At 37.6% G+C, this 14,776-nt stretch overlaps 1 protein-coding gene across 1 annotated transcript in view; it reads left to right on the top strand.

Moving 5' to 3' along the window:
• GLIPR1L2 (GLIPR1 like 2) overlaps window positions 1-14,776 on the top strand; it is a gene marked incomplete at its 3' end in the record, with an annotated part of 31,185 nt that overhangs the window by 9,484 nt on the left and 6,925 nt on the right. Inside the window, exon 3 of the mRNA XM_033865634.2 lies at window positions 146-249. Within this exon, the coding sequence (XP_033721525.2) occupies window positions 146-249 (104 nt within the window). The remainder of the gene's footprint in view (window positions 1-145; window positions 250-14,776) is intronic.

Raw genomic sequence — 14,776 nt, 5'->3', positions numbered from 1 at the left:
ACCTGCATCCAAATGAAGAATTGTTCATATTCCTTGAATTGCTTTGTTAAAGGTCCTATGTGTATTGAATATACTATTGTTTATACTATGGCAGAGTAAATGTTTAGAATTAAATTTTATGTTTTCTTTGAAAATTTTATTTTAGCTTGTTTGGGACCAGTCTTACAAAGTTGGTTGTGCTGTTACTCCATGTTCAAGAATTGGACATATTAAACATGCAGCACTTTTCATATGCAACTATGCACCAGGGTAAGTTCCTTTAAATTTTTTAAATAATATAAAAATAAATTGGGGATTTTTCAAGGTTAAGTTTTCCTAACTTTCAACATATTCTTCTAAATGTCTTTGCAAGCTATAAAAGAATTAAGTATGAGATAGCAATTAAAGACTTTATATTGAAATATTTTAAATTTAATAATAAAATAAGTCAATTTAGGCATACTGATTTTATGTATAGACTAGCCAAATATTACTTCCTGAGAGAATTTTAACTTTAGTATTATTTCATAGTACCTAGCCTTATTAACATAGGATTTAAATTATTTTCCAAAATTGTTTATCTCCATATTTATTTTTAAAAAGTCAAAAGAAAATAAGGTTAAGTGTGTTGAAATGTATGTTGTAAGAATTGTTTCAAGAGTACATCAGTTTTATAACATGAAGGACACTTTTAGTTGACTATCCTCTGGAGAGTGTATTATTAATTGGGGCTAGTCTCATACATATAAGGAATCATAATAACTCAGAGGTGCAAAAGTACTTCACAAGTCTTCTAGTTATGCTATGCATATGAAACTTGAATTCTTAACACTTACTTATCATGTGGTTACTTACCTGTACCTAAAAACTTTCCAATGATGGGAAAAAACTACCTTCCAAAATAGCCTCCATCTCTGGAGAGCTTTGTTGGAAAATCTCAAGTTTTCTTACAGGTCGATATGATACTATAAGTAATACTGTTAAAACGTCTAACTGAAGTGAGAAAATATCCTAATCAACATGCCAAGAAAAATTGACTACATGCTAGGATTGAGAAGGAATTTCTTAAAAATAAAATGCTTCTGGGGCTAAACCAAAAAGAGAAAGAAAAAAAAAACATTGATTACTAATTAATGATTGTATTCCCCTAGATAGGGAAAACAACAGAACTATGATGTAAGTTGAATTAGATTCAGAAACCCCTTCTTAAATGGAAGCTTTGCTGACTTTGAACATAGGCATGCAAAACAAGTTTGGAATGTAGAGTAATTGCAAAACTTTTTTGGCCTCTTTCAGTCCTACAGACTAGAAGTACTGGGGTGATATCTATTACATGGAGAAACTTTTGAAAGTTAACTACTGATTGGTATTGAAAATTCAAACAGACCACTGGGCATGGGTGGTGGGGAAGGAAGAGGTTCCTCTGGGGTACTAGTCTTCATTTTACATGCTCAGCAATTACATACAAGGCTCTGATCTGTCTACTGACAAACCAATAAAGACTGACCATACTTAGTTTGTAGTCTTGGAAGAGAGACAAACAATAAATAAGTGAACATAGAAATAAATGATATTTAATTAAATAATAAAATATGCCATAGAAACAAAGCACAGTAAGCAAATAGGGAGTAACTAGCATAGAATATGGATAGGATAGCTGCAAAAGGAGGTGGCATTTAAACCGAAAGCCAAAAGATGAGGAGACGGCTAAAGAATATTTCAGGTAGAAGTGAGAGCACATGTAAAATCTCTGAGCTTGGAATAAGTTTAGCATGTTTGAAAAATGAATAACTGTGGTTAGAGGTAGGAGACGAGGTAGAGAGTTAGGTGACAACTAAATCAAATAGAATACCATAGGCCAGGTTAAGGATTTGGGGGTTTATTCTACATAATAGCAAAGTCATTGGAAAGTAATAAGCAAGTAAGTGGCATGATCTCATCTATGGTTTTTTTTCTCCCTGTTCTTTGTTTTTTAAAAAAATTTATTTATTTATTTGTTTTTGGCTGCATTGAGTCTGTGTTGCTGCACGTGGGCTTTCTCTAGTTGCGGCGAGCAGGGGCTACTCTTCGTTGTGGTGCACAAGCTTCTCATTGCAGTGGCTTCTCTTGTTGTGGAGCATGAGCTCTAGGCACGTGGGCTTCAGCAGTTCTGGCGCTCGGGCTCAGTAGTTGTGGCTCACGGGCTCCAGAGCACAGGCTCAGTAGTTGTGGCGCACGGGCTTAGTTGCTCCACGGCATGTGGGATCTTCCCGGACAAGGGATCGAACCCACGTCCCCTGCACTGGCAGGAGGATTATTAACTACTGCGCCACCAGGGAAGTCCCTCATCTATGTTTTGAAAAGAAAACTTAGCAATAAAAGATTGCTCTTGCTGTTGTGTCAATAATGGAGTATAGGAAAACAAGGGTACAAAGAGAAACAAGCACAATTAGGAGATTGTTTCTGTAGTGCAGGCTATAGACTGGTATCTTGGATTAGGATTTTAGCATGTGGATTGGTTTTCTATTGCTGCATAATAAACCACAAACTTAGTGACTTAAAACAGCAGCCATTTATTATTAAACAGTTCTGTAAGTTATAAGTCCAGGCACGGTATAGCTGGATTCTCTGCTCAGGGTCTCAAAGGCCAAAATCAAGGTGTTGACTGAGTTCTTATCTGGAGGCTCTGGGGAAGAGTCTGCTTTTAAGCTCCTTCAGGTTGTTAGCAGAATTCAATGCCTTGTGGTTATAGGACTTGGGTCCCCATTTTCTTGCTGGTTCTAAGCCAGTGGTTGCTCTCGTCTTCTAGAGGTTGCCCACATTCCTTGATGCGTGGCTCCCACCATCTTTATGTCCACAAAGGCACATCAGGTCCTTCCCACGATCCAAATCTCTGACTTCTCTTCTGTGACCAGCCAGAGAAAACTCTCTGCTTTTAAAGTGCCCAAGTGATTGGGTCAGGATATTTTCCTGGATAATTTCCCTATTTGATGGTCAGCTGTGCCAAATAACATAATTTAATCATGGAAGTAAATTCCATTACATTCACTTTCCTCAGAATTATGCAAGGCATGTATAGCAGGGGTAGGGGAGCTTGTGCTCCATTTTAGAATTCTGCTTACTATACCATGGAAATTGTGAAAAAAGGTCAGTTTCTGGATATATTATGAAGGTAGAGCTAAAAATACCAGTTGATGGATTTAACTTTAGGGATAAGAGGTATAGAATAAACTGTGGCGATACCCATGCTTTTAGTCTGAACAACTGGATAAGTGATGATACCATTAACTAAGACAAGGAAGAACATCAGAAGATGTGTTTTATGTTTGGACACATTAGGTAGAAATGTAAATGTGGAAAATGTAAATGAATCATGAGAAGGAACTAGCTGTATGAGGGTCTGGGATAGGTTTTGAAGTAAAGGAAACTGCTACTATAAAGGCCCTGACGTAGAAATGAGTCACAGTCCTGAACAAGACCCCCTTATGAAAGAGTGAGTATGGAGACTTAATTCAAGGATTAAGTCCTAGATCACTACAGTATTTCAACTTCAGGCAAAAGAGATAACAAAGGAGAGTGAAGAGGCTAACAAGATAAGAAGGAAACCCAAACAATGCTGGTAGGGTACTTGGAAATCAAGTGAAGAACGTGAGTCATGATGCCCAAAGTGGTTAACTGTATGAGATGCTCCTGAAAGAATGAAAAAAAAAAAAACGAGGAAGGAAAGATGACATTTCCGTTTGATAAGATGAAGGTATTTGGTGACCTTAATAGCAGTAGTGACTGCAGGGGTATCCCATGACTATAGTGATAAGATGAACCTACTAGTCGTTAGGATTACTCTTCTTTCCACTCACCTGTCCCATAGGCTTCTTTGTCTTGAAATTTCTATCAACCATTATTTCCTTGATACAAACTTTGGAAAGTCCATTTGTGAAGGATCTAGGTTGGCACATATATTATGTGAGTCAACTCAATTATGAGTTGACTGAGTCAACTCAGTCCAAGTTATTTGCTATGTACTCAAAATAGGCAGTCATAGGTATCTTTCTTAAGAATCATTGTAGAAAAATTAATTCATCACAGTCTTATAAACTACTTCATAGAAATGAAAATAAGAAAGCCAGATTGGGGACTTCCCTGGTGGTGCAGTGATTAAGAATCCACCTGCCAATGCAGGGAACATGGGTTGGAGCCCTGGTCTGGGAAGATTCCCACAAGCCACAGAGCAACTAAGCCCGTGCGCCACAACTACTGAAGCCTGCGTGCTCCAGGGCCCACGTGCTGCAACTACTGAAGCCTGTGTGCCTAGAGCCCATGCTCTGCAATGAGAAGCCACTGCAATGAGAAGCTCATGCACCGCAGCAAAGAGTAGCCCCCGGCTCGCCACAGCAACTAGAGAAAGCCCACGCGCAGCAACAAAGACCCAACACAGCAAAAAAAAAAAAAAAGAAAACCAAATTGAAAAGTAGAATGTGTAATGGACTGAATGGTGGCCCCCACCAAAGGATGTATCTAGTTCCTAATTCACAGAACCTGTGAATATTAAGTTACATGTCAAGAGTAAATATTGCCTTATATGGCAAAAGACACGTTTAAGATAAGGATCTTCAGAGGAAGCGCTTATTTTAGATTATTCAGGTGGGACCTAAATGTAATTACTTGTGTCCTCATAAGAGAGAGGGAGGAGATTTCAGCACTAGACACACAGAAGAGAAGGAGGCAATGTGACTGTGGAGGGAGAGGTTGGAGTGATATATTCACAAACCAAGGAACTTCTGGAGCCACCAGAAGCTGGAAGAGTCAAGGAATTCCCTCTCTGAGCCTTTGGAGGGAGCATAGCCCTGCCAACACCTTGATTTTGGAGTTCAGGCCTCCAGAACTGAGAAAATAAATTTCTGTTTTTATAAACCACCAAGTTTGTGGCATTGTTAAAGTAGCCACAGCAAGCTAGTACAGAATGGAAGAATAAAACAGATTTGGCAATAGGGAAAATATGAGTCAACCACAATCTTGAAAAATTTCAGAACACGAAGATGTACAATAGAAGTAAAAATATATATGGAAAAAGAAAGGAACCCTGTAGGGTGATAAATCTATAAATTATTGCTCCTAAAGAACAGAGAATAAATGGAACAGAAATAATAATCAAAGAAAAGAAAAGAATAAGCAAAAGAAAAGAATCTGTATAGATACCTATATAAAGGTTAAGATAGCTTATAATGTATCAGGAAAAGTGAGCTGCAACAATATTTACATATGTCATTTTCTAGTGGTTATTTTTCAATTTCAAAGATAAAAACTTATACATTCCTGGGAATTCCCTTGCAGTCTAGTGGTTGGACTCCGTGCCTTCACTGCCGAGGGCATGGGTTCAATCTGGTCGAGGAACTAAGATCCCACAAGCTACGTGGTACAGTCAAAAATAATAATAATAATAAAATAAAATAAAATAAAAAACATACATTTCTACGAAAAATAAGACAAAGTAAAATAAAACAGTATTAATTAGATTAGCCTTGAATTTCGGTATTGAAGGGGGTACAATCAAAGATGAGCATTAGAATTTAAGCTTAAATGATAAATAATTTTATTAACTGAGTTAGGAAAAGATGTAGGGTGGAAGAAAAAAGGATTTGTTTATTTTTAGACATGTTGCATCTGCAGGTTCCTGCAGGATCTTTTACTTATTTAAATATGTTTATAGTAGGTACATTTAAACAATAACTAAGCAATAGAACTCCACATTTTTTACATGGTATTCATCCTGAAAACACTTATAGACTGTTGGGAAAGAAATTAAAAAAAAAAACACAACGTTAACCAAATACATACAACATCTGTATTTTAAATAGAAAAGATCTGTTGTAAAAGCAGGTATGAAATCATAGAAGCAGTTAGCCAGGATACAGATTCAGAAGTAGTTAAGTTTGATGCATAGAGGTGTATTAGAAGGGAAACGAGGCCAGTGGAGGAGGTAAGAGTTCTGAGATTGAAGAAAATGACTTGAATCTAAAGCTGGACCTTTAAAAGAAGTAAATTATAGTGTCCAAAGGTATTTAGTAAAGAACATTTTCTTTATTTAAAAATTAAGGACCGCGGAGCAACTAAGCCCGTGCACCACAACTACTGAGCCTGCGCTCTAGAGCCCGCAAGCCACAAAAAAAAAAAATAAATAAATAAGGAAATGCAATCTGGCAGGTGGTGCCATTTTCTTTACGTCATGAACAGACAGCTAGAATATGTTTCCCAGCCTCCCTAGAAGTTCGGTTGGGCCATGTGGCTAAGCTTTGGCCAGTGGAATTTAGGCCACTTCCAGGCCTGGCCTTTGAAAACTTCCTACATGATCCTTCACACTCTTGGTCTTCCCTCATCTACTGGTTGGATACAGAGGATCTGGTGGAGGATTAAGATGTCCTAGAGAGTGGCAGAGCCACAAGATGAAATGAGCCAGTGCCCCAGAATCACTGCATGGAGGAAAGCTCCTCTACACTGCCAAAACCCATACTGTACCATGACATGGATTCTGCCTACAGAACATGGAAATAGTGAGGAAAGGTCAGATTCGGGATATAATTTGAAGATGGAGCTTAACAACACCTGCTGACAGATTTAACTTTAGGGGTGAATGGAATAGAATAATCAAGAATGACACCTATGCCTTTAGTCTCAGCAACTGGATGAACATTAGTGCCATTAGACAGATAGGGAAGACTTGTGGAGGAGCAGAGCTTGAGAGAAGATCAAGTGTTTTGGTTCACATACATTTGGTGGAGTAATAAATGTGAGAAATGTGAATGAATCAAATGAGGGAGCTAGTCAGATGAAGGTCTAGGATGGGTTTTTAAGTAGTGGGAACTGCAGATATAAAGGCCCTGAGGCAGAAATGAGTCACAGTCCTGAAAGAAATCACCTTGTGAGAAAATAGGTGTGGAAAACGGGACAGAAGAGACTAAGGACTAAACCCTACATCACTACAGTATTTCAACTTCAGGCAAAGGAGCTAGCAAAGGAGTATAGAAAGAGACTAGTAAGGTAAGAGGGAAACTAGAACTGTACTGGTAGATTTTTAAAATAACATTTAGACTTATTTTCTCATCAGTCTCTATTATATATGAGGTGGCTCTCTTTCCATGATTTTCTGCATGCATAATAATTTATGATTCAATGATATATTATTGTGATCATTTTAGACATTTTGAATAGCAATTTAAATACGTAAAATGCAAACAATGCATATAACCCATTTCAAGTATGACAGTATGAAAAGCTATGACAAGTTCGCAATGTGCAGTGACAACCATATCATGTTCACTGCCTGGTCAACTGTGATTTTAAGATGCCATCAATGTTAAGATGCATCTCAATTTCAGAGGTGCTAAAATAAGAAAAGATGTACATCTTAGAATTATGAGGCACAGTACATTACTGAAAGAAAAGATTTACAGAACAATGTGTATCCTTACTATGAATGATAAAATAAGAACATGTTATCAATATATGAAATAGTATATTATTCACAGTTAAGTACAGCTTTCTAGTCTGTCTCATATTTTAAAATATTGGATGTGAACTGTGAAGCACTAAATTTGATTTCATGACCTAGTAATAGCTCATAACTTGCAGTTTGAAAAATAGTAATGCCAATTTAGAATATTCTATATAGATATTTGGCAACAAAGAAAAGGAAGGTGTGTAGGTGTGTAGAGTTGAGTGAAAGTTTTTGTTTTATGACTTTGGTTTCTAATGTATTTTTATAAGCTAAAGAAAGCCATCATAAATAGAGAGTGATAGAATATATTAGAACATATAAGAGATGGGGGAAGAATTGAAAAAGAAAGTTCTATCTGGAAAAAAAACAGGAGGAGAGAAGTATAAGAAGAGAAAATTAGAGAAATTCTTAATAGTAAATATTTTTCTTTCTTGCTCATGAGGGTTTAATCTATTTTATTGATCTCTCGAAAGAAAAGATTTAAGGGGTTATTTATCCTTTCTCATTCCTTTGTTTTGAGATATTTAATCTTCCAGGTACTTTTTAGGGAGAGGGGCTGTTATATGTTGCTGTTTTTATCAAAATATACTACATTCATTTATCTTTAATCCTACTTAATAGTGAAGATATTTACAGTTATATATTTTCCTTTGATTACAATTTTTACTAGACCTTAGGATCTCGTATGACATAGTCTCTTTCTCATTGCTTTCTATGTATTGTAATTTTAGGTCATTTAATAAATCATGTTTAGTACTTGATACATATTCATGATGGAAAAATCTATCCAAGGAGAAAATAATGTTCCCATCCTTGCCTTTCAGTTACTCTCTCCAAAATTTTATCCTAAAAGATATATTCTGTGCATACAGAAAAGTATATCTATCTTTGTGTATGTGTGTCTGGGTGCACAAATGTGTGCATTTCCATAATTCAAACAGGAGCGCACTACATTTCTTGTGATGTTCTTTAATTTTTTTACTTGATATGGACTGGAAGTCTTTCCATTTGAGTACGTGAAGAGTTTCCAAATTCTTTTTAAGAATTTCACAGTTTTTTTTTTTTAGTGGATGGACAAAAATTAATTTGAATAATCCTCTCCTTCTGATGGACGTTTAGGCTATTTTATTAATTTTATTTCAAGCAGTAATTATTCAGTTAGACATGTAATTCTGACATGAGTTAGTAGCTATAATATAAACGTATAGTCATGGAAACCCTAGGCCAAAGAGAATGTGTACTTTTAATTTGCATATATATTACTAAATATCTATTCATCATAGTCACGCCATTTTTTCTATTACAACTTTTTTTTATGTCGGCATATAAGAGGGGCTATATTTAAACTCCCTTGCTAAGATAATATATTTTCAAATATTTTTCTATTTACTACTATGAGTTATGTATATGTTTAATTTTCATCTTCTATTTTTCATGAGTTTAAGTATATTTTTTTATATTTTAGAATATGTGGATTTCATTTACTGGGACCTGAGGGTTCCTATACATTTACTGTTTTTCTCTTAAGTTGTTGGACTTTTTTTGTTTTTTAACTTGGAGGAGTGTCTTATGTACAAGAAAATTAGCTCTTTTATGTAATATAATTTACAAATATTTTCTAGTTTTATGTTTAACTTTTGACTTTATTTATAATGCAATTTATTTTTGCCAATAGAATTATTTTGTTTCATTGTAGAAAAAAATGTATCAGTACTTTTTTCATGGGTTTTGAGGTTTGTATCATACTTAGACAAGCCTTCCCCAAATATTATTATCTCACATTTTCTTCTAATGGTTCTTTATTTTTTTTTAACTTTTAAATTAATTTGATCCACTTTGATTCTGGACATTATGTAAGCTGGTATAAGAATTAGCCTCCTGCTTAAAGTAACTATAAAGACTGGGCAAAACATATAAAATAACTGTTTTTAGGCATTAGAAAACAACCAGTACAGTGCTATGATCCTTGCAAATAGAAAAGAGTACAGTAGGAACCCTATATGTGCCTTGGTTTTCTCTCTGTGAGCATCCTATTGTACAAACCATAGCCAAAGCAAGCAAAGATTGTGTATTTTCTGGGCAAAGGAGATATCAGTGTTGATTGATGTTAAGTAGTCTAGGATTTAGGACAGGATCCCAAAGAGGAGGGGGCTGCAGAGAAGGACCCCCAAACATCTGTGTACAATTTCTCTGCAAGTCCTTGGGCAGCTCCTAAGCTGCACTCCTCAAAGCGAGATTCTGGAAGGATTAGATAGGAACAGTTACTTGCAGGCTGAAGACCTGCACAGAGATTTCAGAAGCTGCACAGTGCTGAGAAGACAAAGCTGCAGTTTGGGCCTAGCCAAAATGGAGAGGTATTGACGAAAAGTCTGACCGAGCAGAACATTAAAATCCAAAAAATATGTACCTAATTTTATAAAAATTTCAAACTAATTAATGACTAAAGAAATACTATAGATAATAGCCAAAGAAAAATTGATATACTGGAAAATGTATGTGTGGAATATATGGCAGAGACAGTCCCCTTAATTTACAAAGAATTCATACAAATCAAAAAGAAAAAGAGAAACAACCCAAGAGAATAACGTGCAGAAGATATGAAGAAGTCATTTACCAAAAAGAAAAGAAAATGGTCATGAATCATATGAAAATGTATTCAATCTCACTCATAATTGAAGCAATTCAGGTAAAAACAAAAATAAATGTTCACTTTCCACTCATCCATTTGAGAATATAGAAAAGCTTAACTGATACTCTGCGTTTGCAATAGGGCAATAAATTGATACAGTCTTTCTGGGTTCGGCAGTGTAACAAAATTTAAAATTATACTTACCATTTGATCTTGTAATCTCCTTATCAGGATTTTATCTTAGTAATATCTTCATGAAAGTTGGCCAAGATATACATACAGGGATACACATTGGAGCATGTTTTAATAGCATGAAACTGAAATTTAAAAAACCAACGACTCCAGTAATAGGGGACTAAGCAATTAATTTACTGCACATTATTGTGTAACCATTGAAAAAACTGGTGTACTTTTCTATGTACCAGTATGGAAAGGTCTCACTCGTTAGGTGAAAAAGTAAGATAAAAAACAATAATAAGTAAGAACAGGTCTTTTTGTTATAACAGTTACTATTACCAAAAAATGTAGTGATTCAAGATAAAAGTGGGAAATTTCAGTTTGGTGGACTGGTGTACTTTTCTATGTACCAGTATGGAAAGGTCTCACTCGTTAGGTGAAAAAGTAAGATAAAAAACAATAATAAGTAAGAACAGGTCTTTTTGTTATAACAGTTACTATTACCAAAAAATGTAGTGATTCAAGATAAAAGTGGGAAATTTCAGTTTGGTGGGTACTGTGCTCCATTAGTCATTCAAAGACCCAGGTTTCTCCTATTTTGTTTCTTCACCATCCCCTGGGGCAGTGTCTTTGTCCACATGATCAAATCCAGGCCACAGACATAAGCTAGCTCAAGCTCATAGTAAGGGAAAAGAAACATGCTGGCAGCATGAGTACCAGGTGGGGAGTGGTGCACATCACTGCTAACTGCCATTCCATTGGATATAAAATTAATCTCATGGCCACATCTAAGTTGCAGGAGAGGTTGGGAAATGTACTGAGACTAGCCATTAATGTGCCAAGCTAAAATACTGTTATTTCAGTATTTCAAGAGATATTTAGATTGACAGCTAGCAGTCTCTATCACAAGCATGTAAGTACTGAGAATTTTTATGAAAAACTTTCTTCTGGAAGGAATCATAAGAAGTTGTTAACAGATGTTATCTCTGGAGAGACAGATGGAAAGTGGAAGATGGAGACATTTTTTCCCCTTTAAAGGTGCCCTTTTCTGCTTCCTCCTTTCTGTCATATACTTATAAATAATATATATGTATTACTTTTGTTTATCTTTTACATCAACAAGGGATGTCTGGATTGATATTGGAGACATATTTAAGACATTTCCAGAAGGTATAAATAACAAGATTTGCAGGTCATTGTATTAAGTAATCAGAGAAAGGAAGTAGTCAAGGAAGATTTTCAAATTTATGATCAGGCATGAATGGTATTGGCATTAACTGCAAAGGGGAACACTGAACATTTTGGGAGGGAAGATAATGAGTTCCACTTTGTACATAATGAATTGGAGTTGGCTGCGAAATACTCACTTTGAGATGTTTAGTAAGCAGGTTGTTATTTAGGTCAGAAGCTCATGAGTGAGGAATGACATAGAAGAAACATTTGGAGTGCCAGGAAACATAGGGTAATTTAAATCATGGGAATAGATGAGATTGCTTAGCAAGAGAGTATGGAATGAGAAGAGAATAGGACCTGTGGAATGTCATGCCAACATTTAAGGGCAGTTAGTGGAAGATAAGTGGGAGACCTAAGAAGAGTGGCCAGACAGGTAGAAGAAAAAGCAGAAGAGTATGGTATCAGGGAAGGTGTGGGGAAAGAATATTTTTAAAAGGAAAAACTCGTCCAAACTTTCAAATTCCAAGACGTCAAGCAAAGTCAGGACTTAAAAATATCAGATCTAAAGAGAAGTTCATTAATAAACATAGGAAAACTGCTTCTATGGAGTAGAGGAAACTGATGCCAGGTTGGAATGAATTGAGAACTGTTTTGTTGTTGTTTTTATTTTGTTTTGTTTTTAAAATGGGGAAGATGTGAGCATATTTAAATATTGACATGAAGAATCTAATACAAAATAAAAGTAATTCTTTATAAAGTATAAAGGCAGGGTATATGTAAAGATACAAGTCCCTGAGAAAACAGAAGGCTTTAAAAGAGAAAAAGGAAGGGTTTAAAAGAGATTAGGGCTAAAAAAAACTATACTTAAAAAAAAAAGCAGACAGAACCATAGGACAAATGGTAAAAGCAAAGCTATACAGACAAAAATCACACAAAGAAGCATACACATACACACTCACAAATAGAGAAAAAGGAAAAAAATATATAGATATATATATATATCATTGCTCCCAAAGTCCACCTCCTCAATTTGGGATAATTCGTTTTCTATTCATGTATTCCACAGATGCAGGGCACATCAAGTTGATTGTGGAGCTTTAATCCGCTGCTCCAGAGGCTACTGGGAGAGATTTCCCTTTCTCTTTGTTCGCACAGCTCCTGGGGCTCAGCTTTGGATTTGGCCCCGCCTCTGCGTCTAGGTCGCCTGAGGGCGTCTGTTCTTCGCTCAGACAGGACGGGGTTAAAGGAGCAGCTGATTCGGGGGCTCTGGCTCACTCAGGCCCGGGGGAGGGAGGGGCACGGAGTGCGGGGCGGGCCTGCGGCGGCAGAGGCCGACGTGACTTTGCACCAGCCTGAGGCGCGCCGTGCGTTCTTCCGGGGAAGTGGTCACTGAATCATGGGGTCCTGGCTGCACAGGCTCCCGGGAGGGGAGGTGTGGAGAGTGACCTGTGCTTGCACACAGGCTTCTTGGTGGCGGCAGCAGCAGCCTTAGCGTCTCATGCCCGTCTCTGGGGTCCGCGCTGATAACCGCGCCTCGCGCCCGTCTCTGGAGCTTGTTTAGGCGGTGCTCTTAATCCCCTCTCCTCGCGCACCAGGAAACAATGGTCTCTTGCCTCTTCGGCAGGTGCAGACTTTTCCCCGGACTCCCTCCCGGCTAGCTGTGGCGCACTAGACCCCTTCAGGCTGTGTTCACGCAGCCAACCCCAGTCCTCTCCCTGGGATCCGACCTCCGAAGTCCGAGCCTCAGCTCCCAGCCCGCCCGCCCCGGCGGGTGAACAGACAAGCCGCTCAGGCTGGTGGGTGCTGGTCGGCACCGATCCTCTGTGCGGGAATCTCACCGCTTTGCTCTCTGCACCTCTGTTGCTGCGCTCTTCTCCGTGGCTCCGAAGCTCCGCCGCTGCCTACCCCCCCTCCCCACCCCGCCACCGTCTCCTCCAGTGAAGGGTCTTCCTAGTGTGTGGAAACCTTTCCTCCTTCTCAGCTCCCTCCCAGTGGTGCAGGGCCCATCCCTATTTTGTCTGTTTTTTCTTTTTTTCTTTTGCCCTACCCAGGTACGTGGGGAGTTTCTTGCCTTTTGGGAGGTCTGAGGTCTTCTTCCAGCGTTCAGCAGGTGTTCTGTAGGAGTTGTTCCACATGTAGATGTATTTCTGATGTATTTGTGGGGAGGAAGGGGAGCTCTACGGCTTACTCCTCTGCCATCTTGAAGGTCCCCCCAATGGAACAGGATAGAGAGCTCAGAGATAAACCCACGCACATATGGTCACCTTTCTTTGATAAAGGAGGCAAAAATATACAATGGAGAAAAGACAGCCTCTTCTATAAGTGGTGCTGGGAAAACTGGACAGCTACATGTAAATGAATGAAACTAGAACATTCCCTAACACCATACACAAAAATAAACTCAAAATGGATTAAAGACCTAAATGTAAGGCCAGACACTATAAAACTCTTGGAGGAAAACATAGGCAGAACACTCTATGACATAAATCACAGCAAGATCCTTTTTGACCCACCTTCTAGAGAAATGGAAACAAAAGCAAAAATAAACAAATGGAACCTAATCAGATTTAAAATCTTTTGAACAGAAAAGGAAACCATAAACAAGATGAAAAGACAACCCTCAGAATGGGAGAAAATATTTGCAAACAAAGCAACTGACAAAGGATTAATCTCCAAAATATACAAATGGTTCATGCAGCTCAATATCAAAAAAACAAACAACCCAATCCAAAAATGGGCAGAAGACCTAAATAGACATTTCTCCAAAGAAGATATACAGATTGCCAACAAATACATGAAAGGATGCTCAACATCACGAATCATTAGAGAAATGCAAATCAAAACTACAGTGAGGTATCACCTCACACCAGTCAGAATGGCCATCATCAAAAAATCTACAAAGAATAAATGCTGGAGAGGGTGTGGAGAAAAGGGAACCCTCTTGCACTGTTGGTGGGAATGTAAATTGATACAGCCACTATGGAGACCAGTATGGAGGTTCCTTAAAAAACTAAAAATAGAACTACCATACGACCCAGCAATCCCACTACTGGGCATATACCATGAGAAAACCATAACTCAAAAAGACTCATGTACCACAGTATTCATTGCAGCTCTATTTACAATAGCCAGGACATGGAAGCAACCTAAGTGCCCATTGACATATGAATAGATAAAGAAGATGTGGCACATATATACAATGGAATATTACTCAGCCATAAAAAGAAATGAAATTGAGTTATTTGTAGTGAGGTGGATGGACCTAGAGTCTGTCATACAGAGTGGAGTAAGTCAGAAAGAGAAAAAAAATACAATATGCTAACACATATATATGGAATCCAAAAAAA

The sequence above is a fragment of the Tursiops truncatus genome, chromosome 11 (assembly GCF_011762595.2).
Source record: "Tursiops truncatus isolate mTurTru1 chromosome 11, mTurTru1.mat.Y, whole genome shotgun sequence".
Taxonomy (NCBI): Eukaryota; Metazoa; Chordata; class Mammalia; order Artiodactyla; family Delphinidae; genus Tursiops; species Tursiops truncatus.
Note: the sequence above shows the minus strand (reverse complement) of the source record. Positions and strands in the feature narration are given on the sequence as shown.